At 46.1% G+C, this 27,412-nt stretch overlaps 1 protein-coding gene across 3 annotated transcripts in view; it reads right to left on the bottom strand.

The window, feature by feature from the left end:
- Positions 1-27,412, bottom strand: part of OPCML (opioid binding protein/cell adhesion molecule like) — a gene marked incomplete at both ends in the record, with an annotated part of 1,076,008 nt that overhangs the window by 487,918 nt on the left and 560,678 nt on the right. For 2 of the 3 annotated variants that reach the window (XM_082660307.1, XM_082660309.1), the window contains one exon: positions 13,366-13,450. In XM_082660307.1, the coding sequence (XP_082516433.1) occupies positions 13,366-13,450 (85 nt within the window). Of the gene's footprint in view, positions 1-13,365; positions 13,533-27,412 lie in introns of those variants that run through there. The other variant, XM_082660308.1, reaches the window with a different exon arrangement.

Genomic DNA, 27,412 nt, shown 5'->3' with positions numbered 1-27,412 from the left:
TGGTTTGCATCTGTGGATTCAACCACCCACAAAAAATCATGTCGTAACTGTAGCATTTACTATTGAAAATAAATCTACATATAAGTAGACTTGTGCAGTTCAAACCCGTGTTGTTTAAGGGTCAATTGTACTAACAAACTGAATTCAACACGATATTAAAAGATTATATAGCATAAACAAGTGGAATGTATTAGTGGAGTACAAGGATGGTTGAATACATAAAAATCTATCAATGAATATACCATATTAGCAGGATGACTTTTTTTTAAATTAGTTAATTGATGGAGAAAAAGCATTTGACAAAATTCAACACCCTTTTGTGATAAAAACTCAATAAACTAGGAATAGAAACAAACTACATCAATGTGATAAAGGCCATATATGAAATACCCATATCTAATATCATACTCAATGTTGAAAAACTAAATATTTCATTCTAATGTCAGGAACAAGGCAAGGATGCCTGCTTTCATCACTTCTATTTATACAGTACTAGAAGTCCTAGCCAGGGTAATTAGGCAAAAAAAAATCTAAAAGGTATCCAAATTGTAAAGAAGTAAAATAAAATTGGAAGAAGTAAAATCATATCTGTTTGCATATGACATAATCTTAAATTCAAGAACTCCTAAATTTTCCACAAGAAATTGTTAGAACTAATAAATGAATTCAGCAAAATTATAGAATTAAAAAATCAATACATAAAAATCAGTTGTATTTCTATGCACTAGCAATGAACAATCCAAAAAGGAAATTAAGAGGCAATTCAATTTATAATAACATTAAAAATACTAGGAGTAAACTTAAACAAGGTGAAAGACTTGTACACTGGAAACTACAAAATGTTTCTGAAAGAAATTAAAGATAAAAATTAATGGAAAGACATCCCATGTTGATGGATTGAAAGGTTTAATATTATTAAGCTGTCAATATTACTTTAAGCTATCTACACCTTCAGTGCAATCCTTATTAACACTCCAGTGATTTTTTTTTGCAGAAATAGAAAACTTCATCCTAAAATGCATATGAAATCTCAAGGGATCCCAAATAGCTAAAACAATCTTGAAAAATAAAGCAAAAAGTCTCACACTCCTGATTTCAAAGCCTGCTATAAAGCTGCAGTAATCAAAACAGTATGGTTCTGGCATAAAGACAGACATAGACCAATGGAATAGAATAGAGATCACAGAAATCAACCAGGTATATATGTTCAAATGAATTTCAAAACGAGTGAGAAGCCCAATGAGGAAAAGATAAGCACCGTTCAACAAACGGTGCTGGGAAAACTGCATATCCACATGCAATAAAATTAACTTGGACTCTTTTCCTTACACCATATACAAAAACTAACTCAAAAAGGAACAAAGACCTAAACATAAGGGTTAAAACATAAAACTCTTCAAAGAAAAAATAGGGAAGAAGCTTCATGACATTGGATTTGGCACTGATTTCTTGGATAGGACACCAAAAGCATAAACAACAAAAGAAAAAACTGATAAAATGGACTACCTCACAATTAAAAATGTGTGTGCCTCAAAAGACATTATCACCAGAGTGAAAAGGCAATCCACAGATAGAACACATGTGCAAATCATATCTAATAAAATATTAATATTCAGACTATATCAAGAATTCTTATAACTCAACAACACAAAAGACTAACAGCCTGATTAAATATGGACAATCAATTGAATAGACATTTCTCTAAAGAACATACATAAACAGGCATTAAAGCACATCACTAATCATTAGGAAAATGCAAATCAAAACCACAATGAGATAAAACACTTCACATCCATTAATATGGCTATTATAAAAAAATTTGAAAATAACAAGTGTTGGCAAGGATGTAGAGAAATTGGAACCCTTATGCATTGCTGAAGGGGATGTAAAATGGTGCAGCCACTATGGAAAATGGTATGGTGGTTCCTCAAAATTATACAGAATTACCACATGATCCATTTCTAGGTATACAAAATCCCATTTCTGGGAATATACCAAAAGAATTGAAAGCAGGTATTTGAACAGGTATTTGTACATCCATGTTCATAGCAGTGTTATTCATAGTAGCAACCCAAGTGTCCACTGACAAATAAACGAATAAATGGTGGTATAAGCTTACAGTGGAATATGTTTCAGCCTTAAGAAGGAAGGAAATCCTGACACATGCTACACTGATGAACCTTGAAGACATTAAGCTAAGTGAAATAGGGTAGCCATAAAAGGACAAATACTGTATGATCCCACGTTTATGAGGTCTCTAGTGCATTCAGATTCATAGAGACAGAAAGTAGAATGGTGGTTGCCAGAGGCAATGGGGAGGGGAAGGATGGGGTGTTAGTGTTTAATGGGAACAGAGTTTCAGTTTAGAAAAAATGATAAAGGGTCTGGAGACGGACGGCTGCTGCACATAACGTGAATGTATTCAATGGCACAGAACTGTATACTTAAAAGTGGTTAAAATGGTAAATTTCATGTCATGCACATTTGACCACAGAAAAAGAAAGGGCATAGAGGAACTCTTTGAGGGTGATAAAAAATATTCTATACCTTTCAGAGCGGCGGTTACATGGTTGAATGTGAATGCCCCAGTCTGTCTAAGAGGACACAGAATATAGTGCATTCTATGTAAATGCCCTCCTCCTCTCCTCCCTCTTCTCCCTCTCTCTCCTTTCTCCCCCACATCCTGATCTATGGGCCCTTTATTCTGCTAATATATTCACTAGATGTGAGTGTTTAAAGAGGAGACTCTGGTATTAATTCAACTTTATAATTTCCACGCCACTTAGAACAGGGCTTGGCATAGAGAAGTCAATAAAAGCTGGTTGTTTAAATTGTGAATTCAGTAACTTACAGTTTTTAAAACATTAATGCTACTGTTTATCATGAACTTGCTACATCGGACTTTAAGCTCTTACAAACTTGATGCCATGTATTCCTCCCCAACCACCCAGCGAAGTGAGCATATAGCGACCCAACCCTTTCTTTCTAAATCAGGAAATTGAGGCTTAGAGAAACTTGTTCACTTGTCTGACCACATTCAGCCAGTAAGTACCAGAGCTGGGATTTGAACAGTCTTCTTGACTGCAAAGTCTGTGTCTTAACCCCTTGACAGGGGTTATACTTTATCTTACATTTCACTAAGCATCCATTGAATAGCCAGTTGTAAACTAAGCATGTAATCAAGAGGCTCCTGTAAACTGTTCCCACCGCACAGGTACAGCATGATACACGCTCCCAAGATGTACTCAACGACCTCACAGTGAGGGCTCATCACAGAAACCACCGCATTTCACACGGCCAAGGAAACGAGTCCACAAATCCCTTCATCCTGAGATGCCCTCTGCAATTTTAGAAGACTGCTCTCATTGATTTGTTTCCATTCCCTAGAGTTTGCAGATGTACTTCCAGAATATGCCATCCCCTATTTTGTAACCTTAATAAAAAGGGAGGAGGCTGGTATACCTCCCTTGGCACTGTTCAGCATCTCCTGGCAGTGGCTTTAAGAATAGTGTGAAATTCACAAATACTGCAATTATAATAAGCGGGAGGAGACAGGACAAGTTAAATACCAACTATCTAGGGAGCGATCATTATCTCAACTAGGACTCAAATGCCAGAATCTCTGGCTGTAATGTCAGTGACTTCCCAACTGCTTAAAAATGGGTGAGAATATCTTCATTAGAGAAAGCAGGGGTGTGTGTGCGTGTGCATGTGTGTGTTTATGTGTGTGAGAGAGAAAGAGGGGGACACACGGAGAGATAGAGATAAAGGACACACATCTATCTTTTCAACAAATTTGGAGCGCCCACCACGCGTTAGGTGTTGTACTGGACGCTGGGACACAAAGATGGAGAGGAGGCATTAATGCATTTAACAAAAGGCATGGAAGCAGTGCAAACAGCAGCAGGGAGAGGGGTATTTTTAGGGATGGCCCAGAAAGCACAGGACAGCACAAATATGAACCCCATTATTCCCTCCTCCTACACAGGTGCCTCACGGTCACGTATGTGAACGTGAGCATGGCCTCTCCAATAACACACCTGACACATTTCCTTGTGAAACACATGCTGGCTTTTTTTTTTTTTTTTTTAATCCATCATGGTGAGTTCCAAACAGCAAGCAAGAATCCCTATGTTGTGATGGCTTCAGTTGTGATCAAGCCCAGTCAAGGTGGACGATATCTGACTGGGCAGCCCAGATACCTAATGATGAAGAATAAATGGTTTAATGGCAGAGGAGCAAGTGTGACTTGACTGAGCCCTCACCTGCTGGCTGCACATGAGGCGGTCTCCTAAAGGGACATTCCGGTGGGCAGGCAAAGATTAAGCTCTGGAAAGTCCATGAACCCGGAGGTCGAGAGGAGTGGCGTAAAGGGTGGAGCTGGGCTCTTGGAGAAGAGGTTCTTACAGAACAAGGTGGGACTCCGGATCACCCAGGTCCAACACAGAGGGGCAGGACAGGGACTAGGGTTCAGTGACAAGAAGGGGGGTCTCCGGCTGCAGGGAAGGTGGGAACCAAGGGTCAGAAAGAGCCCAGTTCCAGCAGCAAGACAGAACCTGAGCCCCAGACTGCTTGACTTAGGGTGGACGCTGCAAGCCTGTGCATGTGCGGTCCCGTGATCCAGTCAGGGGTGGAGAAGACATCTGCACAGCAGAGCCTGGCGGGTGGGACACGGTCACTTCCTTCCCCCTCTCCTTCCTCTACCTTGGAGTCAGGGACGCCACCTTAGGCTACTTTGTCCTCACCTGTGCAGAGCCTTTGTCTTCCTTCAACTCTTCCTGATGCCTTGGGAAAGTCTCTCTCCTCTTTGCTTTCAATTTTTGTCTTTCGTTTCCTTAATCTGTCTTCCTTGCTTATTCATACTTATGAAACTATCCCGAATCATTAGCAAGGAGGCAAATGCACACTTGAATCAAATAAAACGGAAGCCCTGCATCTTAAAATTAAATTTGGCAACAACAGAAACAATAATAACAGACTCTAAAACTTTTGAAAGTACTCAGAAATGTCTTTGGGAAAATGTTTCCATATTATCTTCCTGTAATTATGCCTACTTTTCTTTAGCACCGGCATTTGCGATAAATAGAAAATTATAGTATCTGTTTTTTTCCCTCTTTTGCGTAATTACTTCTTCTACAACAACATTGTTTTCTATTATTCTTCATTGCCGGTCTATAGAATTTGGGGTAATTATGAGTTAAATTATCTTCTGTAGGCTAGCCAGAAAAGTTAACAAACACTTAAAACATGCTGTATTTCTATTATGCAATGGAAACTCGATTAATCGAGATGCCATAAATCTTCAGACCCAGTGGAAATGTTTAATATTCAAAACTGAGTTTTAAACATTGTATTGATCAGCACTCTTATGGAAGCCAGGTCAAGTCCTTCAGCATATCTTTGATTTAAGCAAAATGTACCATCTCCAGGGAAGAGGAAGCCACAAGGGGTCAGGCAGCTTCCTGTAGAGTAGGAGTCAACCGCAAGGTAAGCAAGAGGGTCTGTGCCTGCTGTTGCCACAAGCTTGACAGTTTAAACTAAAACATAAGGATAAAGATGGGGAGAGGGGATTACGGAATGACTTGGATTTTAGGATTTAAAACCACACGGCTTCTCATCTTTCCATCCTTCCATGCGGATCACTCGATGCCTTACAGCCCTCGGAGAAACGTTTTGGCGCTGGCGTCCTTGTCATCATTTACCTGCTGGCTTTGTCTTGTCTGCAGGGTCCTTGGAGATGCTGCACGTGCTGTGAGAGGTCACACACACACCCGGAGGGCGCAGCATTTAGGACAGGGTCAAAGCTAGGGCCACTGTGATCTTCCGACAGCGCACACGGTGGGCAGGACCCTCCCGAGGCTTCACTTTGTTCGAGGTTCGCAGGTGCATGATTTCCGGCCGCAAGAGACAGAGCAGCCTTTGCTGGCGTGCAAGTGAGGGGAGTGAAGCGCTGCTCAGGGCAGGACAGCAGACAGCGACAGCCCTCAGCCCACTGCGGATTGCCTGACCTTTGCTCAAATACAGGTCCCAGGAACAGAGGGGGCGTTTGTTTTTTCTGCTTGCAGCTCATGGAAACCTTCTCTGTACTCTCTATCTGGGAGGGGGCACTACAAAACTCGGAAGAAGAAGAACAGGCATTCTAAGGACAAATGCAGACTCTGACACATAATAACCACGTGATCAAAAGGCAAGCGTCTTAACTTTCTAAACCTCAGTCTCCTAGTCTATTCGCTGGGGATCATATGGGAACAAAATTCGCCACCCCACAATGTTTCTGGCATGTGGATTATGTCAAGCTGAAAACAGTCAAGGCCCAGAAGACTCAGGAAGAAACTCTGCCATTCTGCCAAACTGCCTGAAGAATCTACAGATAGAGGGCCTGTTACAGGAATAGAGCATCACAAGAGATGTCTGCCAGGTGTGGTGGGGAAACTCCCAGAGATCAGAGCCCATTCTGTGTCCATCTCTGCCTGGCCCAGCAAACATTTGTTTACCAAACATTTGCTTTGCCACCTCCATGTGAATTGCATTCCTCCACTTAGAAGTCCCAAACCTCTACCCCCAACACCCTCTTTTCTCTTCAGCTGAAGATGGTATTTAGGGTGAGGGTTTTGGCCATTTGGTTGAGTTATTCAGTTCTCCTGGGTCTCTTCCATATATACAAGTTATTAAACTTTTGTTTGATTTCATCCTGTTCATCTGTCTCAGTTAAATTTAATTCTTAGACCAGCCAGAAGACCCTGGAAGGGTAGAAGAAAATGCCTTCCTCCCTGACAGGACCATAATATTCTGAAAATTACATGAAACAATAAGTAACTGTCCTGGAACCTGACACACAGTCAATCACGGATAATAGAGTTTATGTGTTTAAACCTCTGCCCCAATCCCGCCGCCCCGCAGATTTTATCGAAGGGTCTGTGGTGTGATCCGGTAGGAAAGGTGGCACCAGGCTCAAACACCTCCTTTCTCTAACCTTCTCTACCAAGGAAATGGCACACAGACAGAGGCAGGGTAAGTGCTGAGCTGCAGAAACATCACAACTTCAGTTTTCACATCTTAAAAAAGATGCACCAGGTGGTACCAGAAGTTCCAGGAAGGTGTCATTGCTGGGGGTGGGGAGGGACTTAGCGGGCAGCCTCCCCCCACAGCCATGCCACCTTCCTCCCCAACTCATCTGGACCCAACATCAGCAAAAGCATCTTCCTGCAGGGAAAATAATAAATAAATGAATGAACCTGAAATAGTCTGGGGCTGTCTTGAGCAGACTGAAAAAAAAAAAAAATTCAAGAAAGGTTAACACTTAGTTCCTAACTTAACGGGCAACGCACATTTCTGCCAGCCCTAAGCGTGTCACTCCATAATTCCCTCTTCTTACCTCAGGACTGTGAAGATGCTTCCCATTAATAACAACGTTAAAAGTCCTCCCTTGGGAAGGTCAGGTGGGACCTAGGTGGCCCCTCCTGTCCGCTGCATCTCACCGCTGGACCCCATCAGGTCTGGGACACATGCTGCTCAGTCCTGCTCATTCCAATCCCCCCCCCCACACACACACACCGCCAGAGGCAGCTGCACAGTAGGAAGACCAAGGGCACGGTCCCTTTTTAGAATGACAGGACTAAACTGAACCCAAGGGCCAAATTTGCTTAAAGGCCAAAAAATGAACAAAAGGGCTTACATAAGAGCTGTTAAGTTGCCTAGAGCAGGGGTCCGCAACCTCCAGACCGCAGACAGGTACGCGTCCATGGCCCGTTAGGAACTGGGCCGCATGGCAGGAGGTGAGCGGCGGGCGAGTGAGGGAAGCTTCATCTGTATTTACAGCCGCTCCCCATCGCTTGCATTACCGCCTGAGCTCCGCCTCCTGTCAGCAGTATGTATATGACGAGTTGTATAATTATTTCATTATATATTACAATGTAATAATAATAGAAATAAAGTACACAATAAATGTAATGTGCTTGAATCATCCCGAAATCATCCCCCCCCCCCAGTCTGTGGAATAATTGTCTTCCATGAAACTGGTCCCTGGTGCCAAAAAGGCTGGGGACCGCTGGTCTAGAGCAATGCAGAAAGTCACTGAGCACGTATCCTGACTGCTTTAAAACTCCTCCTCCCATCCCTGGCTCCGGCACGTGGCGGGTGGCATGTGTGCAGGGGAGGCAAACATATTCCTACCAATCAGTGACTTGACAGTGTCAGTCGAGCCAGTCAGGCCTGCTGACCCCCGCCGTTCCCAATCCAGGACACGCCAACTTCCCGGTCTGCCCCACTCGTTCCTTGCTCTGTGTCTCCTCTCGTCTACAGGAGGCAGGTCTCTGCAGGAAGGCCCTCACTTCCAAGTCCGTTACTCTGCTGCTGCTAAGAAGACTCCCTTGGCTCTGCTGCCCCACTCCTGCCGTGCCCTCAGGGATGGTGAAACCTTCTGCATAGTTTCAGATCAGATGGGGACCGCTGGTGGGCTCAACTGTTCCCCGTGACAAGTGATTTCAGCAGAATTCAAGCCCCTCAGGCCTCCAAGGGCTCTAAGCGACCACCTGCCTCAATGGCCGGCACCATATTTTGAAGAAAATGAAACCCTGTAGCTGTGAGCACTTCCTCACTGCAGAGGTAACTCCATTGTAAGAGACTGAGCCCCTTTTTGATGGATTAAGGCATTCAGCCGAGACTTGTTACCTGAGTCCTCAGTAGGCGTGATGACGTCTGTACCCACACCTAGGACGTGGCCGCTGACCCCCAGAAACTCACAGTCCAGCCACGCCCACTCATAGGTCACAAGTCCACGGTGTGTACCCGTCAGAACAAAGATCTACAGCAGGGGTTACCGGGACTCAGATGAGGGTGAATCCTGACCAGAGCAGGAAGCGGGATGCTGAATGGAACTGGGAAAGGACTAAGAATTCTAAAGGTCCGTATGGGGGCGGGGGGAGTGGGGATGAGAGAGGAAACTGGAAAGAATGGAGAGTATCACGGGTTGTCGCTGGGGTTCTCTTTAGCTCCTGTAACAAGCTGCATGTGTGTTTTGCTTTACAGCCAGCTGAATAATGCCATCCACTCATCTCCCAGATGCCACAGACGGAGCAGATACTGCTCCCAAGTGTACACAAAGGAAGTGAAGTGCTCAGAATCATGTAGCTAGTGAGGGTGGAGCAAGAAGCAGACCCAGGTGAGTATTCAGGCCCCTGAGCCTGTTGTTCTTTCTCGGGCACTACGGCAGCTGTGAGTGGTAAGGTCCACGCACGCAAGTAGGGGACACGTAAGTGTGGGCAGGGCCACTGGAGACCAGCTCAGATGCTCTGGGTCAGGAAAGGACTCTGGGGCAGTGGTTCTTAGCATGAGAAATAGCGGAAGAGATCTTTAATACGTCCACACCTATGCCCAACTCCAGACATTTTGCTTTCATTGGTCTGGGATCCTGACTAGAACGTCTAAAAAGCATCTCAGGTAACTCCAGTGCAGCCCGGGTTAACAGTGCAGCTGGAGGGGCCCCGCAAGGACTTGCGCCTGGTTCGGTGTCCGTGTCTCCATCTTCCCAGGCCAAGAGCGAAGCCTTTGCACTAATGCAAGTCCGTATTCAGGTTAGGCAACTTAAACGCTGAAATGCACATGCTGTGGCCTTGTTTGGATAACCTGGCGGCTAGTCTGAATTTTCTAATTTACACAGAAAGAAAAGCTGCCAATGGTGAGTGCAAAAGACAGAAAAACACCCAGGCCAACGACAGGACGCCGCCCCTGGGAGCCTGACGACCCCGGTAGCTTTGGCAACACCCTGCTGCTCAGCTTCTTCCTTGGTAGTAGTTAACCCTCAAATACTTGGTTCCAAAGGGATTAGCTCACAATTCCAAATGAAAATGCACGGGAGTTCCTAAGCATAAGCCCAGATCAGCAAACCTGGATCAGCAAAACTGATTATCCTGCCATACTAAAAAAAATAAAAGGAAAAAAAAAAAACCACCCAGGCTGCTGGTGGAAACTTTTCCCATTTAGTGGAACGATTAGAGCAACAACTCTCACCTCCACGCTACTGCACCCCCCTCAGAATGCTCGTGGACATGCATGATGCGGTCCCACTGAGGAACCAAAGTTCATTTAGAGAAGATTGAGGTCCAGGAAGGAAACACATCTGGTGAGATCGTCATGTAACTGAAATAGCCTAATAGACACCAGCTGACCACACTGAACATTCCGGGCTCCTTTCCTGACGCGGGCAATGATTCAGACACAGGACTTCTAGATACTTGTCATATCTAATCTAATGGAAAGGCACAGAACAGTTTGAACCCAACAGCAGATGACTGTCATCAAATGATTCTGGCCAAGAGGGCCCGTTTATAATAACGAATCCAAACCCGATTCACAGGAGCTATAATTCAGACACTGTGACTATCACCTTCATTTTCCACATCATCTCTCTTCCAAGAAGGCAAACAATTCCAGAGTCACGTAATCATTTCTACTTTTCAAGGGGCCCTGTGTAGTTATGAGGAAGATAATATGGCCTCATTTACATAAACTGAGTTTCATCCACATTCAGAACTTCAGCGTCGTCTCTGGCACCTCACTTCCCAGCATCCCTCAGTGCCGTCAAGGACCCAGCACCACACATCACGCCTCCGAGGAAGGAGAGCATCCTTTCCTAGGCCGGGCAACGTCTCACTGTGAATTTCAAAGGAGGACCCAGCTTCCTCCATTCTTTTGCTTCTCCTAGTCGGTCTCCGGCCTCCTACGCGACTTCATTCAAGATTTCGAAACAGGCTCGGGATACTTGGATCCAGGGCAGCCACGTTTGAAAAGACTTTCTGTGGCTGACGAGCCTGGCGATCATTCAGTTTTTTCAACGCCTTCTGAACGTTTGATGCATTCAGAACACTGAACTCCCGAACGCTGAATGCCCAAACGTGTACCTTTCGGGAGACTGAAGAGTGGCCACCGTTAAGGATTACAATTTTTAGAAGCAAAAAAAGAACCCAAAATGATACATCTAACTGGGGTTGAGGTCATGGACTTCCAGAGACGGGAAGCAGCGGACGCCCCCTCTGAGTCCTGACGAACAAGGTTTTCATTGAGACGGGCACACAGCTGTGGAACCAGGAAACCAAAGGGGCAGGGAAAACAGAAGGGGAGAGATGGAGACCCCCAGAGATCTGCAGGAGCTAGTTATGTTATTTTAAGAAACACTGTGATAGTAGTGAAACTAGGACCTTAAAAATCAGGAAATAGTAAGAATTAAGCAATTAAAGCAAAGACAGAAAGATGAGAATGAACAGCATGGAAACATATATAAAATGGAGGTATCTGATGAAAACAAAGCAAAACGTAATAAAAGAGAACATGAGAGGTAAAAGAAAGAGGATAAAGAAGGATCAAAACGGGAACGACGCACTGAATTTCTCTATTTCGGGGCAAATTATACAGAAGTTGAGAGGCAAAATCAACATAAGACGCGCTTACTTTTTTTAAAAATAAAGCATGCCGTCAGGTAACAGATAACAGTTATCCTCAAATACGTAAGGCTCTTTTTTTTCTCCACAGAGGACAAAAAAGCAACTATTCAGCTTTCCCTTTTTTATTCCCATTCCCATTATGAAGCCCAGCTGCTACACATGAGAACTGAAGACCGTGAAAACAGGCCAGCAGCTAATAAAAAAAAGGCAGCTCAAAGCTGGCCCTCTGCTGGTGGAACTATCTTATTGCATCCCGTACAGCAGAAAGCGCCAGGTTTTAAGTTTCTGGTTTAACTTTCAGAGGCAAGAAGAGGACAGAGGATTTTGGAAAGTTCAGCACTGAGGCCTTGTTCAATGCTGGGCCTCTCTTTCCCTGGTAATAGTTTGGAGGATGAAGAGAGGTGCGTGGCAGCATCAAAATCCCTTCACACCTACCACCATTTCCCCACATTTCCTTAGTTAACATGCACTGTAGCCAGGCTGCTACTCCTCTCTTTGAGCAGACTGGCCCTCTGCACATGTGCCTCTCAGGGCATGGATCCCCAGGATTTCTCTAAGGCAAGGAAGTAGGCATTTTACGTTCCCTCTAGTCTGGGACCGGCTGAGGGGTGCCCACATGCCCAGAGGGTTTCCCTCCTGCTGTCTAGAGAGGAGGTCTGTCTCCATCCTCTGTTTTCTCTCTCCTCCTGGGTGCCCCATGCACCAGCAGACAGACAAGGCTCTTGTCCTCAAGCTCAAAAGAAGACTCAACTGAGGACCACCTTCCAAGTGGCAAGAATCAACCCTAATGCCTGGGCTTAGCTAGGAAGCGCAGGAGGCAGGAGCCTTTCTTTCCTTCCCCAGGGAGAGGCTTGTCCAGATGGAGAGGGTTCAACCAAGGAAGTCAAGGGACGAACAGGAAGGCAGCCCCACCCTCATGCATTCCTTGGAGAAGCCAGGCTTCCTGGTTGCAGAACCCGGGGCACGATGTTTTATTTCCACCGTAACCATCAAAGTCACAGACAGGGCAAATGCATTCACCCTGTGTACACTGTGAGCAGAGTTAAGCTGGGATGTCCCTGAATCGGTCTCCGAGGGCCAGAACTGCCTCATTAAAGGGATAAAAGATGGTATGTGCTGAGCTGGTGGAAAGTGATGGCTGCATTTTTATTAAAGTCTCTGCCGCAGCAGGCCTGGTCCCCAAAGGTTCATATTCCGAGAAGCTCCACCCCTCCGCCTGGAGCATGTAAGTGATTCTCTGTAACTCATTAAGGTAAAACAAAAAGCTTTCCGTACTGTGCTTATCACATAGGAGTGTTGTTGCATAAAAGCGACATGTTTCCTCTCCCTGGCCTGAGCCTGCAAAGATAAAACTGCCCTCATAATTTATAATTGGGGCCCCAGGAGCACCACACCGGGTTGGCGAGGATGCCTGCCTCTTAAGCAAACCCATAAAAGGCCACGCGGCCCAGCAACAGCAATTCCAGAGCCTGAAATTTCAGGTATCTCTCCGACAGAGACCAGCCAGCCCATTGGGAGGACTACCCTGCCTCATCACATACCTTCCGGACTGTAAGACAGCCACCAGGGTACCAGTGATCTTGGGCTAAAAACCCCCAGTATATGTCAATGCCAGGGCTCTCATCCCGGGGCCAAGGCAAAAGTGAGTCTAGCCACGTCATGGCCTCACAGATAAATGGAGCTCCAAGCATGGACTCAGGGCTCACTCCTAAGATCCGGAACCAGAAAAGCCACAGCAAATGACAAAGCTGTCCAGGAGAATGGGTGCCAGCTGCCACAGAACGCCAAGTGGGCACCTCTTGGGCCTGCAAAAGGCCCTCTCCCACGCTCCAATCCCCCACGCAAGTCTCCGGTTCTCTCGCTCGCCCCTTCCCACAGAATCACATCAGAGGGGCTCTCAGGCCCCCGCCGAAGAACAGCTCCCTACCTGAGGGTGGCGCTCTCCCCCTGCCGGACCGTCACGTTGTCCATCGCTTTGGGGAAGGTGGCATCTCCGCTGCGCACGGGCACTCCTGTGGGTACAAGGAACAGCAGCCTGAGAGACACGACCACGAGGCACTTCCAGGGCAGGAACAGGTACCCACAGACCCCCATCCTCGACGGCCACAACTTCCCAGAACTCCGGCAGCCGCTCGGTCCTCGTCCCCCGCCCCGCACACCGGCGGGTCTCAGGCAGCCGCGTGGGGAGGGAGGAAAGGGCTGGAACGAGCCAGAAGCAGAGAGGGGGAAGCAGAAGCGGAGTCCAGGCTCTCCCGACTCTAATGATTCTTCCTCAAATCCTGCCTCAGCTTTCCAGCCTGGCAGAACCAGAAGCCCCCTCCTGCATCCAAAAAGAGCTTTCTCGACGCTCCCCTGGGGAGGAGGGAGGCGGCCGGGAAGGGAGAGGAAGGAGGAAGGTGCAGGGATGAAGGTCACGGATTGCTCTTTCTCTGCCTCTCTCCGAGATGCTACTTTAACATTCAGTTGGGCACGTCCTGCCGAGGTCTGGCATCAAAAGTTTATAACCCAAAGAAGCCAGGCAAGTGTCTCTGACATAAAGGAGATGTCATAAAAAGCTGCCGCTTCAAGGAGAGGAGAGAATGTTTTATTAGATCACACATATGTACAGTTGTATTTAGAAACCAGCCCGAGTCTCCAATCTGGAACGCAAAGGTGGTAAAAAGTTCCACCGCGGGGACCCGCGGCCGCCGCCGAGCCCGAGGATCCTCCTGTGCGGTGGGTGCCTGGCGTCCTCGCCGCAGCCCGCGCGGCGACTGGCGGCCAGCCCGGCCCGCGGAGCGCCGGCGGCGCAGGCTCGGGGCCCACGGGGAGCTGGCGGACGCCGCGCCCGCCTCTCCGGGGACGCGGCGCGGGGCGCGGGGACGCGCGGACGCCACGCTCAGCGGCCGCCCCCGGCCTCCGCGCCGCCGGCCTCCCGGGAGCAGCTCCAACACGCGCGGGCCCAGACCGCCGCGGTTGTCATGGCAGCAGCTCCATCACTGACCGCAGCTCTCCGCTGGGCCGGCGCAGAGCGAGCTGGCGGACCGCGCGCCACGCGGCGGGCGCTGGGCGCGGGCGCACACCGTAACCCCAGCCGCGCCGCCCACTCGCGCCGGGAGCCGCGCGTGTCGGGCCGGCACGTCCCCCGCTCTTCTCTCCCCCGACACGGCGCCTGCCCGGGAAAGCCGCGCCCCTCTCGGCTGCTTCTCTGCGTGCGGGCGGGAGGGGAGGGCACGAGAGGGAGCTCGGGACCGCAGCAAATTGGAAACTGACTCGCACCTTCCTTCCCCGGATGCCGGATGCCAAGGCAGAAGTTGCCAAACCCCGCCCTGGAGAGCTCAACTAGGTTTCCCACGCCGGGATTCTGACCCCGTGTGCGCGTCCACCGCTCGGCAGCCCCCTCTCCACGTGGCCGAGCTACAGTCCCATCCCAGGCAGAGCTCTCCTAGGCCTTGGCGAGAAGGTGGAGCGCTTTCTCCTCTGGTGACCCACCTTGGAAATACTCCTGGCCCTTGAGTTGAGCGCTCTCGCTCTCCAGCTGGCAAATCAGAATTTCTTCCTACTGCGCCACGAGCAAAATCGTCCCTGTTCTACTCCACGCTTATTACCCAAGTATCTTATTGTAAAAATGCAAAAACTGGGAAAAACACGTAGAGATCCTAAAAAGTAGTAAGACTGATTCTTATAAAATCCATCTGTGGCTTTATGATCACGACATAAAGTGGCACCATCGCCGTGTCCGGAGGGGACCTGGTGATAAGGCATTCTTAGAGCCCAGCCTGTCAGTTTGGAGTATGGAGGCATTTCCTTTGGTTAAGAACTGAAAATCTCAGGCTTTCCTTGGGCCTGTCAAGAGGCTTTCTTTCTGCTCCCCCTGACAAAAGCCATCCCTTATTATGTGGCTTCTGCCCTTGTATCATAATTTAATAGTTGCTACATGCATTTGCTTTACTGCATTCCTTCTCAAATCCTTTTGTAAAATTAGCCTGGGCTCTGAGCAACTGGTGCAATGAAGTGTAATTCAAAAATAAGCTTTAAACTTACGCCATTAATTGTGTTCGTTGCTGAAGGGCACAAAAGTGTGCTACCTGTTCTCAGTTATAAAAGCTGGGCACAAATAAATACTGTACTACTATATACTATACTATGATAAATACTGTAATATAAATAAATACCGCCCATCCCCTGCCCCCTGTAAAAAGAGAACCACATACATCTTAGGTCTAAAGTTTTTAATTAGAGCATCGTACCTCAGGAAGAAAGAGTACTTGTCACTAGTTACGCCAGCTGTTTTATAAGTTTTATTAATAGAGTGAAAGTACGTGGCCTCTCCTTCCCAGAATGCAGACATTAATAATGCAGGGACGAGCAGCACACTCTCCAGTGAGCTTCTGGCTGAGAGGGTCATGATGCTGGGAGGAGAGGCAAGGCCTCAGAGAGCAGCCAGACAACTTATTTTGGGATCACCCACCAGTTTTCATGACACACATCTTTCCTTAAGACCTGGGTTTTCTGTATACACATTGTACATAATCCTCTAAACTCCGAGATGCTCCTGTCCACCATGAACAGCCTGGAAGGACTTTTTTAGTGCTTTAATCTGTGCAAAGCTGAGAACTGGGGCTGGGCTTATGAATTTCTTCAGTGACAGAGTCTGTCTCGTGAACACCAAGGATGGGAGCCGTGGGGATGGGTCAGGCTGCCGTACAAGCCACGCAGCTCCTGCTGCTTGGTTGCCGGGCACACGGGTGACACGGCCGACTCACGCACCTGCTGGTTCTAGGGCTTCTCAGGAGGTGCAGGTGGGCTGTGGCCAAAGGCTGAATCAGCCCATGAAGGATTACTTGAGATGCAAGGAGTTACTGGAGAAGAAAGGAAAGCAGGAAAGAACATGAGATTCCGGGTGGGAGGAGAACAGGCAGGGCAAGAAGAGAGGCAGAGATAGGATGAAGCGAGGCATTATATATTCTTAATAACATGTAACAAATCCTGCCCTTGGGAAAAGGATAAACTTTTTATTTTTGCAGGGCTGACTCCCCCCCCCCCCTAGGTATCCGGAGTCCTAGAGAATGGGGCCGTTATCTTTCTCTTCTGTAAGTCGGCTTCCTGGTTCAATATTTGTGGATGAATACATGAACTTAAGGGCTAGGGAATCAGAGAAATAACTACAGAGGTCTGATTTTTGTGTGAATCTATGCCTGTCTACAGTTTGGTGGGGGAGATTTCATTCATCTGTAAGGCATTGCTAGGGACCAGTATATCCATTTGACTGGAAGGCCAAACCAGATTGAAATGGGAAAGTTAAAAGGGGGTGAGCTTTGCAATGGACAATGAACAAGAAGTTTATAGCAGGAGGTTTCTATGAAATTCTTGACTGAGTACTATGATAGGGAAACCCCCGGTTAAACCTCTTTTGGGTATTTGATGACACATATGAAGACAAATTAAATGAGGACGGATTAGAGCACTAAGCGTATTGCTTCTGCAGTTGGATTGTCCAATCAGATACTGACTCCTTGATCCTTCAGCTGTGTGACTGGTATCTAATAATATCCGTCTCACCTATTTCATAGGGTTTTGGGGTTTTGTGAAACGTCCCCAAGATTATGTTGTAAGGTCTGGTGAGATGGCAGACATGGAAAAAACTGTCTTGAAAGAAGAGTTCATTCCTTGGCATTCCCCAGAGGAGGGGGCACACCACACTATGCAGGGCCACATGAGAGAGGAAGCAGAAAGGACAAGGAGAAAGCAAGGTCCAGAGAACTGATGGTGGTTTCCAGGAGAAGGAATTGGCAAGGTGGGGAGGGCAAGCTTGAGCAGACTTAGGGTTGGAGTTTTTGAATAACTGTGGCAGGCCCGGACTCTGGATGTGGTCTCTAGTTGTCCAGTACCTGGCCCTGGGGTGACTCAGGGCAGGGGACACATTGGCTTGGCGCGTGACAATTGGGTAGAGGAAATGGTTAGGGATGTGGGCTCTTACTGGGTTGGTCTGCATATGAAGGACGTGCTGAAGGCAAGTTGTTTGCTATCTCTAGAAATTAGCTATAGCCCTGGGAGAGACAGTCTCTCCAGAATTTGCAAGCCTCCAAGATGTCAAAGCATCTTAAAATACAGAATAGAAAACCTCAAAACTTGATTAATACAGGGTGACAATTAATGAGATAATTGCCAAAGGACTCGGCACAGTGGAAGCGCTTAGTAATCATAAATTATGACTATATAGCAAAACCCCCACTTTCCAGTGATTACAACTTGTGACGTGTAAAAAGTCACAAATGAAAGGATGTAAATGCCCTACGTGCCAACTAAGGCTCCGATCCAGACCTACAGACGTCTAGATATTTAGGGCGATTTGTAATAGAAAATGCAAGTTGGATCCAGTGCAATGCAGTAGTTTTAGGAAACGTAAAGCAGGGAGGTTACCTGATCTGATGAGCTTTAAAATATCACTTTGTCGTGAAGAGAAGGAGTTGCAAGGGCACAGAGTGGGATTCAGGGAGAGCGTTGGGAGCAGAAGAGGGAAGAAATGATGTCGGTGACAATGGTGATGGAGAAACAGGGAAAGGTAAGGGGCGTATTGTGGAAGTACAGTAGTCAGGGCTTCCTGAGGGTCTGGATGTTGGGATTGAGAAAAAGAAGGGGTTGAGTCTGGGGTGGCACAATTCCCTGTGATGAGGCTGAGTCCAGAAGAAATAGGTTTAGAGAGGCAGAGGTTGAAGGAGTGAGTGAAGCGCTGTAGGAGACCGTCAAGTGGAGCCGTGGGCTGGCAGCAGGAGGAAGCAGGCTGAAACCGCAGCAGAGCACTGAAGACAGCCCTAGCAGCTCACCTAGGCTCACTGTTAAAGGGAAAACGGTGATAAACGTCTTTCTCTTTCTGCTCTGTGTGTGTGGCGAGGAGATGTTATCCATGGAAACCTCCCTCCAGATCTAGAGGCCCCTCTGCCTTTGTTTGTAAATTAGAAATAAACCCCATCAGTATAAACTTTAGAACCTAAGCTGTTCTGAAGTTTAGTGATTCCACTGTTTTCAGTTTGTCTCTTAATATACTTCCTCTGCTTGGCCGTATCTTAGCTTTTGACAGTAGATTCTAAAATTGTTTGGGGATGAGACTGTGAATTATATCGGTATGGTTTTTAAAAAATGCTACTCACTTACCCTTAATGAATCCAGGGGGCCCAGGTTTAAGTCCCTGTTTCTGCTGTAACTTACCAGCTATGATATAGTTCAATCAAAAGCCCTTGTTTTATTGGGTAGTGGGTCAGACCAGAACTTGGACACTGGAGTCCACCTGAATCCCACCTCTAAAACCTACTTCAGGGTGATTTTATACAATATCCTTAACTTTGATAATCCTTAGTTTCCCCATCTGTAAATAGAGGCAATGATAGTAATGAATGTGTACAGTATTTTTGAGTGTTAAATGAAATACAAGTTGTCAGCACCCTGCTGGGCCCTCCGTAAGGACCCAATAAATGTTTTCTGATTACCTAGAGGAAGAGACCTAATTCCCCCCACCATCATAGGTTTTTTTCTCTGAAGTGGCTCTGGGGGCAGATAAGCTGTACAGAGCAGGGCAGGCAAATTTCCAAGTTGTCCAGAGGTTGTGTGTGTGTGTGTGTGTGTGTGTGTGTGTGTGTGTGTGTGTGCGCGCGCGCGTGCGCGCGCGCGCGCGCAATATGGGAAACTGAACAGGTCTCTCTCTAATTTTAAAGAGCCAGTTTTAGAACCAGAAGTCACCTAAGGATCAAAGTGGTTGTTAAAGTGGTTTCCTTGTACCATGGAGAGGCTGCCTAGATGAGGTTGGCTATGGGGAACTCTGGATCCAACAGAAATATCTGAATTTATCTAATGAAATTTATATCCAGTTGTAAAAGCAATTTCAAACTGTGTGTTATTTATAAATAAGGAAAACTTACAGCTTGTGTTTATCTGAGAGAAGATTGTACCCAGCTGCTCTGTGTGTGCATTAGAAAGAAATAAAATAAGCCTGTGCATGATGCATATTTATATTCCAGAAACCGACCTAAATCAGGAGGACCCAGTGGGGCGGGACAATTGAGTAGGCATCGTGGTTTAGCTGGAGGATATTGTCTGCCTTGGGCCCTCAGGACCTGCAGGTATTACCAGCTAGAAATGTTTGCTAGTGAATAGAGAGGTAAGAATTCAAAATGAACTGAACCAAAAGCCTTCAGTTTTTAGGCTCAAGGAAGTTCCAAGACATGGAAACACATACCAGAATGTAATACTTGAGATGAGACACAAGTTCTGTTCAAAATAAAACTCAAAGCCATCCCTGTATAATAACTGCCTACAAGATCAGTGCTAAAAAGGAATGAGGGACTTCATTTCTCTTTGTCTTTTTGCACTCTTGATAACCGAGCCAAATATATATGTTTTTTTAAAATTGAGGTATAATCGACATATAAAGCTATGTTAGTTTCAGGTGTACACATAATGATTTGATATTTGTATATATTGCAAAATGATCACCACAGTAAGTCTGGTTAACATCTGTCCCTACATAGTTACCATGTTTTTTCTTATGATGAGGACTTTTGAGGCAAATAGTTGTTCAGTGGTTTTCCTAGTCCACTGCTGACCTGAGGCCAGACTTCAGGTCAGTGGAATCTTGCTCTGCCCCCCCCTTCCATCATTGACCAAATCACACCCTCTCTGTCAGGCCCCATGTGCTCGGGCCAGTGAGAAGCACCGATAGGGGGCAGCAATTAAAATCCATGCTTTGCATCCCAGCCCTGCCTCTTGTAACTCTGTGATCTGGGGCACATTTCTTATCTTCTCTGAGTCTGTATGTTCTCATCTGTAAACAGGGTTAACAGGGGCATCTTGGCAAGTCTGCCCTGAGAATTAAGACAGCTCACTCCTCTTGCCATGCCTGGCACAGTGACCGCTATCAATGAACATAAAATTCCTCTTCTCTGCTCTATTCCAAAATAACTGAAATTGACCAAAACAAACAAAACTGCAATAGAAAGGAAACAAAACATAAGGCACACACGATTCGCTTTGTAAAAAAATACAGAGGCGATATTCCCCAAGACCAAAGAAGTGATCCACCGATGGCCTACAATCCAGTTGCTGTAACATCAGCCTCCTTACCCTACACCCTGCCCTTCTTAGTGTCGTGCACGTGCCTGCATGTAACTGTCTCTCTCGCGCTAGTATTGCAGGTACTTCTTCTGCTCATCCCTGATTCCTCTGCCATGGACTAGAGCCTGGCATGGAGTAAATACCAGAAAATATCTGCTGCACGAGAGAACTGATGGCCACTCTCCACGATCTGTAGAATGTCAGTGAAGCCGACAGCCGAGAATGTGCTTCTTCCCATTCTCATTTCCTCCCTGGCCCCCAAACTCCTCAATGGTGGGACATCATGAAGCACCAACATCAACTGCACTGAACATCTCCTTCTAGAAAACCTGGAGGCTCCTGCAAAGAGACCAGTTTCCACAAACCATACAATAAAATCCGCCTCATTGCTTTATAGCCACACCACATATAGTTCTATAAATCAAATGACAAAAAAACCTTTATATTGAAACCTACAAGCCATAAAATGTGTTTTTTTAAATGCTCAGTAGGAGTTATTACAGTCTACCCCTCCAGAGTCTCATTACAGCTTCCACTGTGACAGGCGGAAAGTGGATCATTCCACCCGAGAACCAGGGTGTGGAGGAGAGAGTGCCCGTCAGGAGCCAACCTGCCTGGCTCTAAACCTGGACTTGCCACCCAGGACCATGTGGGCAAAGGACCAGACTTCTCTGAGCCCAAGTTTACTCATTGGTTAGATTAGCAACACTGTGCTTTTTCTTCCTTTGAAGAACTGAACAAGTTGTATATGAGACCCCAGCAGAGGGCTCAGCACACAGGACGTGTGCTCTGATGCTTCACCTGCCTTCTCTCCCCTTCCTGCTAAAGTAAATCTGAACTCCCTAGGTCTTAGAGAGGATCTAGGACTTGCATTTTATATTATATGTTGATTACTTGAAATCTTATCTCGTTTGCCAAGCTTTAAAAAATATATTGTTCATTTATTTTGTTGACTAATTCGTTCAATCTTTCTCTTTTTTTTCTGACGAAGACTCATTGAATATATAGGCAGTTTGCTGGGCTGGGGGATACAGAGAACATGATATATCACCTGCCTACAAGGCGTTTATAAGTTAGTAGGGCAAATGAATCAGATATTGGAATACAATATGGTAAGATTTAAAATAAAAACATGCAAGGATGCTACAACATCTCAGAGTTGGACCATCTAAATTAGGTGAGGATTCTTGGAAAGCTACTCAAAGGAAGTGACTCTTAAGAGCATCTTTAAAGACTGAGAGTGATTTAGGCTGCTGCTGGGTTTCTGATGTTGGCTACTGAGTGGATGATTGATAGAACCAATCGCAGAGAAATGGTAAGGAGAGTGGATACTGAGTGGAGGGGCATAAATGGTCAATGTGGAAGGTAAGGCCAGTGAAACCTCCAAGGAGAGCTTTCTGTTGGCATTTGGATGTTTAGGTTTTGAGTCTGAGAAGGACACAATGTTTAGAGCTATGGATTCTGTAATCATCTTTGTTTAGGTGGAGCTGAAGCCCTGGGTCCTGTGGCAGTTGTTCAGCACAAGATTCAGGGAGGGGAATGAAGCCTTAGATGTGAGGTCTGGGCAACAGAAATGCTGAAGGGGTGTGGGGATATCTCATGAAGGAGTCTGTGCAGTGGCCAGAAAATCAGAAGGGGAATCAGGGATCAGTGACCTCCTAGACTATTAAGAAGAGAGTGGTTAACGGTGTCTGCTGCTAGGGAATTCAGGACAGTGAAGGATGGTCTGCCATGTGTTCAGTCTTCCCAGTGGGAACAAAGGTGGCTTTGGCAGAAGAAGTTTCACTGTGGGGGCAGCAGCAGAAGTCAGTTGGTGAGCTGAGGGATGATGGAGAGATCAAACGGTGCCCAGGCTTTCCAGCTGAGTGTGACAGAATAAGAAGGGAGAAAGTGAGGCTCTAACTGCACAGAGATGTGGGTATGAGGGAGGCTGGCATTGGGTTTTATTTTATTTCATCTGTAGCCTGACAGCCCTCAATACTGATATATGGTGTCTGAAGATAAGAGTTTCGTGGACTTGTCAGAGACCTGCATGTGCTAATCACAGCATTTTGTATGTGGCTGATGAGTAACGAGTACATGTCAAATGAACTGTTTCATGTCAGAAGTTCCATCTCTGGACCCACTCAGGGACAGACCAACCAACCAACATTTAAAGAACCATTACAGTGACCATTGTCATCACCATTATCACCACCATAATCATCATCATAACCATCATCACCATCATCACCATCATCACCACCATCATCACCATCATCATCACTATCACCATCATCATCACCATCATCACCATCATCACCATCATCATCATCACCATAATCATCATCATCACCATCATCATCATCATCATCACCATAATCATCATCACCATCACCACCATCATCACCACCACCACTGTTATCATCATCATCATCACCATCACCACCATCACCATCATCACCATCATCACCACCATCATCATCAGCACCATCATCACCATCATCACCATCATCATCACCACCATCATCACCATCATCACTACCATCATCACCACCATCACCATCATCACCATCATCACCATCATCATCATCACCATCATCAACATCATCACCATCATCATCATCACCATCATCATCACCATCATCACCATCATCACCATCATCACCATCATCACCATCACCATCATCACCACCACCATCATCCCACTATGTGCCAGATGCTAGGGTACACGCCTCACAGGTATCACCTCATGTCATCCTTTTAACATCTCTGTGAGAAAGGTATCATTATTATTAGATTAAGAAACCAGTGCATAGAGAAGAAAGATTGTTTCTAGTCATTTCTAAGAAGTCAAAGTAGAAAATGCTGTATCTTTTCCTGTCCTCATCACAGTTCACTGCTATATCAATAACAACCATAACAGTTCCTGGCGAATAGCACATTCTCAATAAATATTTACTCAATTAATAATGAAGACCAGTTATGTATCTCCATTTCATAGCCTCCAATTTCACAGATATTAGAGCTATTCAAGATACACATTCCAAATATTAGATAATTGAAGAAATTTGGCTTCATTTGGACATTGGATGATATTTCATTGGTAGCAATTTAGCTTGAGGTGGAGAAGAATTAAAGTAGTTCAGTGTGTGTCAGTCCAGACTCCCTGTGCCCACACAGCACTGACATTGGACCACACCGGTATTTATCCTGGAGGAAGTTCCTCATGGTGGGAGAGCAGGTGGCTGGGTTAACACACACTGTGTATGGGCTCTAGATATTAGTATTCTAATTAATGAGATATAACCATGCTAATCAGAAGCATAGCTTGGGATGGACATGATCATTGTGATGTAAAGAGGAAGCCTCTCATAAAATGTTAGCACATCACAGAATCCAGCTCTTATGTGTTTATTTACACATGTTCTCAAGCTCTCACACATGCACTTGTGCTCTGGTCACATTTTAACATGTCTTTTTATTGTGGCTTTTGGCCAATAAGTTTGAGGTGCGTTGGCCTGGACAGTCTCTAAAATTCTGCTAGCCTCTAAGCATCATCACCACCACCACACTGACATCCGGGATTTGTCTCTGAGCCATCTCTTTTCCTCACCACTAATGCCGACCCCCCACCTCTCAACTGAACACCCATTTTTCTCTCTGATGTGATCCCAAAAGTTCACTCTCATCTCCTCCCAGCTGCTTGAGCTCCCAGTCACCTTGCTGGATGGATTCAATATTACAGAGATCAATACAGGGAAACAGAACAGAACAAAACAAAACAAACGAACGAAAAAAAAACACACACACTCTGGGTCATGAGCTCTCCACTGCCCGTGCTGGCAGGAAATGCAGGCCGAGAACTGGGAAGGGGGGGAAATAGAATACACTCCTGACACTTCCCCCTCCAAGCATCAGGAAGTCTTGGGCCAGAGGAAATGGCAACAAGAAAGTAGAAGAAAAGGAAGGAAGGGAGCATTACAGGAGAGAGAAAGATGCATCCAAGCATCTTATATTAGAATTCTCCAGATAAAAGGAGCCAGCAGGATCAGAGAGACAGACAGACAGGTATATATATGAAGATAGAAGCTAGACAGGATATATAGGGAGAAGATATATAATCCAGTATCTACCTACCTATCCATCTCCCTACCTAACCTATCTAGCTAGCTAGATTTATTTCCAGTACCTGGCCTCTGCAGTTGTGGTGTGCCATGTCTGCGGGGCAGACCTGAAGACAGGAGATCCGGGGAGAGTTCATGCTGCAGTTCACATCTGAAGGCTGTGTGCTGGCAGAATTCCCTCCTCCTCTGGGAAGTCGGTGGTTTTCCATTAAGAAAACTTTCAACTGCTTGGATAAGGCCCACCCACATGATGGAAGTTAATCAGCTTCACTCAAAGTCTACTATTTTATTTTATTTTATTTTTTATTTTATTTTATTTTATTTTGCGGTACGCGGGCCTCTCACTGTTGTGGCCTCTCCCGTTGGCTCCGGACGTGCAGGCCCAGCGGCCATGGCTCACGGGCCCAGCCGCTCCGCGGCATGTGGGATCTTCCCGGACCGGGACACGAACCCATGTCCCCTGCATCGGCAGGCGGACTCTCAACCACTGTGCCACCAGGAGAGCCCCAAAAGTCTACTATTTTAAATGTTACTTTCATCTAAAAATACCTTCACAGGAACATCTAGAATAATTTATCCCAAATATCTGGGTGCTGTGGCCCTGCCACTTGGACACATAAAATTAACCACCACCCATCTCAATTCCCCTTTGCAGCAATCCTCCTAAAAGAGTTTAAACTGGTACTGCTTTCCTCAGGAACATCCTAGAAAAGGGACGGGAGGAAAACCTCTCTACCCTCTCCCAAGGTAGTTTATCACAAGCAAGCTAATACCTGATGTTTCCTTCTCAAAAGACAAAGTCCAATTCGTGCTTAAAGAATTCAAATTGTAAAACACTCGGGAAGAGTGCGTGCACTGGCGTGAGTGGATTTTATGGAAAGTTTGTTTTGTCGTTCCCGTTCATAGGTGGGGGAAGAGGTCCTAAAGCAGTGGTACAGAAACCCGGGGTTAGATGTCATTGAGAACGGGAAAGAAATCAGGATGCAGAGAGGCTGAAATAACCTTGCAAGAATCCTAAGAGTGCACACACTTCAGTTTATCTAGATCTACTTTGGAAAAAACTCAGGATCTCCCCACAGTAAGACTACAGGCAGGTGCTGACTTAGAGACGGTACCTTGAATCTGGGGAGGCAGAAAGGGGCTTGAGGGGAGGAGATAATTCAGGGCAAACCCTTGTTATAGAGGGAAGAAAATGAACCCAACCGTGTCTGGTCTCTCACGCGGTGATCTCAAGCGTTCTCTCAAAATGGGATTGGGTGATGGCCTGTAGTCTGTTCCAGAAAGGAACATCATCAAACAGACGCTGTGTCACGTGGCAAGACTCCAACCATCAATTAAGGAATGGAAACAGAGTAATGTGTGCTGTCCTGGCCCTAAAGCTGAACTTAAACACAGCGCTTGGACTTCTTACCTCTACTAGAAAGACTGAGCTACTAGGTATAGGACACCAGAGAGAGAATTTAGAATCTGGCACTTGTACTGCTGCTATGAATAATAATAACAACAATAATAATAACTGAATGCATACAGCACACCCGATTCTAAGGTAAATGACTTCTACACATAATTGCATTTAGCCTGCCCAAGAATCCTGATTTTACAGGTGGAAAACCGAGGTTAAAAGAGGGTGACTTGAACAAGATCAGAGCATCAGGAGAGAAGATCTCCCCCTAAAGGCCCAGTCGTTTCCTCTTAGCATGGGGACATCAGAAGTTTGGTGCTCTCTGCAGAGAGAGAGAGTCCCCTCATGAAAAGCCAGGAATCCCGCGTGTGTGAAAAGCACAACTGCTGTGGAGGCAGGAAGCTGGGGTGAGGCCAGGATCAGGGGTTGAGGATGGCAGAGGTTAAAAAGGGGAGAAAACACAGGCGAGGCAGGATCGCTGCAAAAGCACAGGCTGCTTCAACGGAGGGTAAAGCAAGACTGAGAAATAAAGCTGCATCTTCTGCTCTATTTTCCACCCTCTCCCTCCCCCTCTCCATCTGTCTGTCTCTTCCCATTTCTCTCCCCCTCTGTCTCTTCTCCCCTTGCAAATCTTCATCTGCTAATTTCCATCCAACACGTTTATGAATTAATTCCAACACTTCTCTCTCTGTGTCAAGATATGCTGCTTTCTAACCTCCCCACCCTCTGGCAAAGTGTGCATTTTGTTCCACAGACGTTTTTTCTGACAACTCCTGGACTTAGTCATTTGCTCTGACACCCACCCCAGTCACTGAGGGTCTGCAGAGAAGAGAGACCAGGTCTGCAGCTAGAAAGCCTTGTCATCAGGCGGTGAGGCTGAACGAGAGTGAGGCTGAGGACACCGGGGGCCTGCGGGGAAGAGAAGCAGGAGAATTTGATAACCTGCCCAGACTCTGAAATAGGGCACAGGTGACTGTCTTCTGCAAGAGGCAGGGTCTGTCAGAAATGAACCTCATCATACTCATTTTAATTAGCACAAACCAATGGTGCTGGGCAGGGGGTTCTAAAAATAGTTTTCTTGGAAGTGTAGAAACTAAGACAGACACATACAGCACGCCAAGTTACATCCTGGTGTCTTTTCAGCTCTGAAATACCTATGCTTCTAGGCATGTTGAAACCACTAAAGAAGAGATTCTGAGATCTTCATATCTTAAATCAATCAAGAACAAGTTCATTTTAAAGATGAACAACACAAAGAGACGGGTAGCTCTAAAGAGCAAAAGAAAGAAAGAGCGTAGAAAGGGCCAGACATGGTAGTCTGTATATATATATATATATATATATATATATATATATATATATATATATGTTTGATAGAT

Source organism: Grampus griseus (assembly GCF_964374135.1).
Source record: "Grampus griseus genome assembly, chromosome: 8".
NCBI classification, from domain to species: domain Eukaryota; kingdom Metazoa; phylum Chordata; class Mammalia; order Artiodactyla; family Delphinidae; genus Grampus; species Grampus griseus.
The sequence above is the reverse complement of the archived record's forward strand: the minus strand, read 5'-3'. Positions and strand labels throughout refer to the sequence as shown.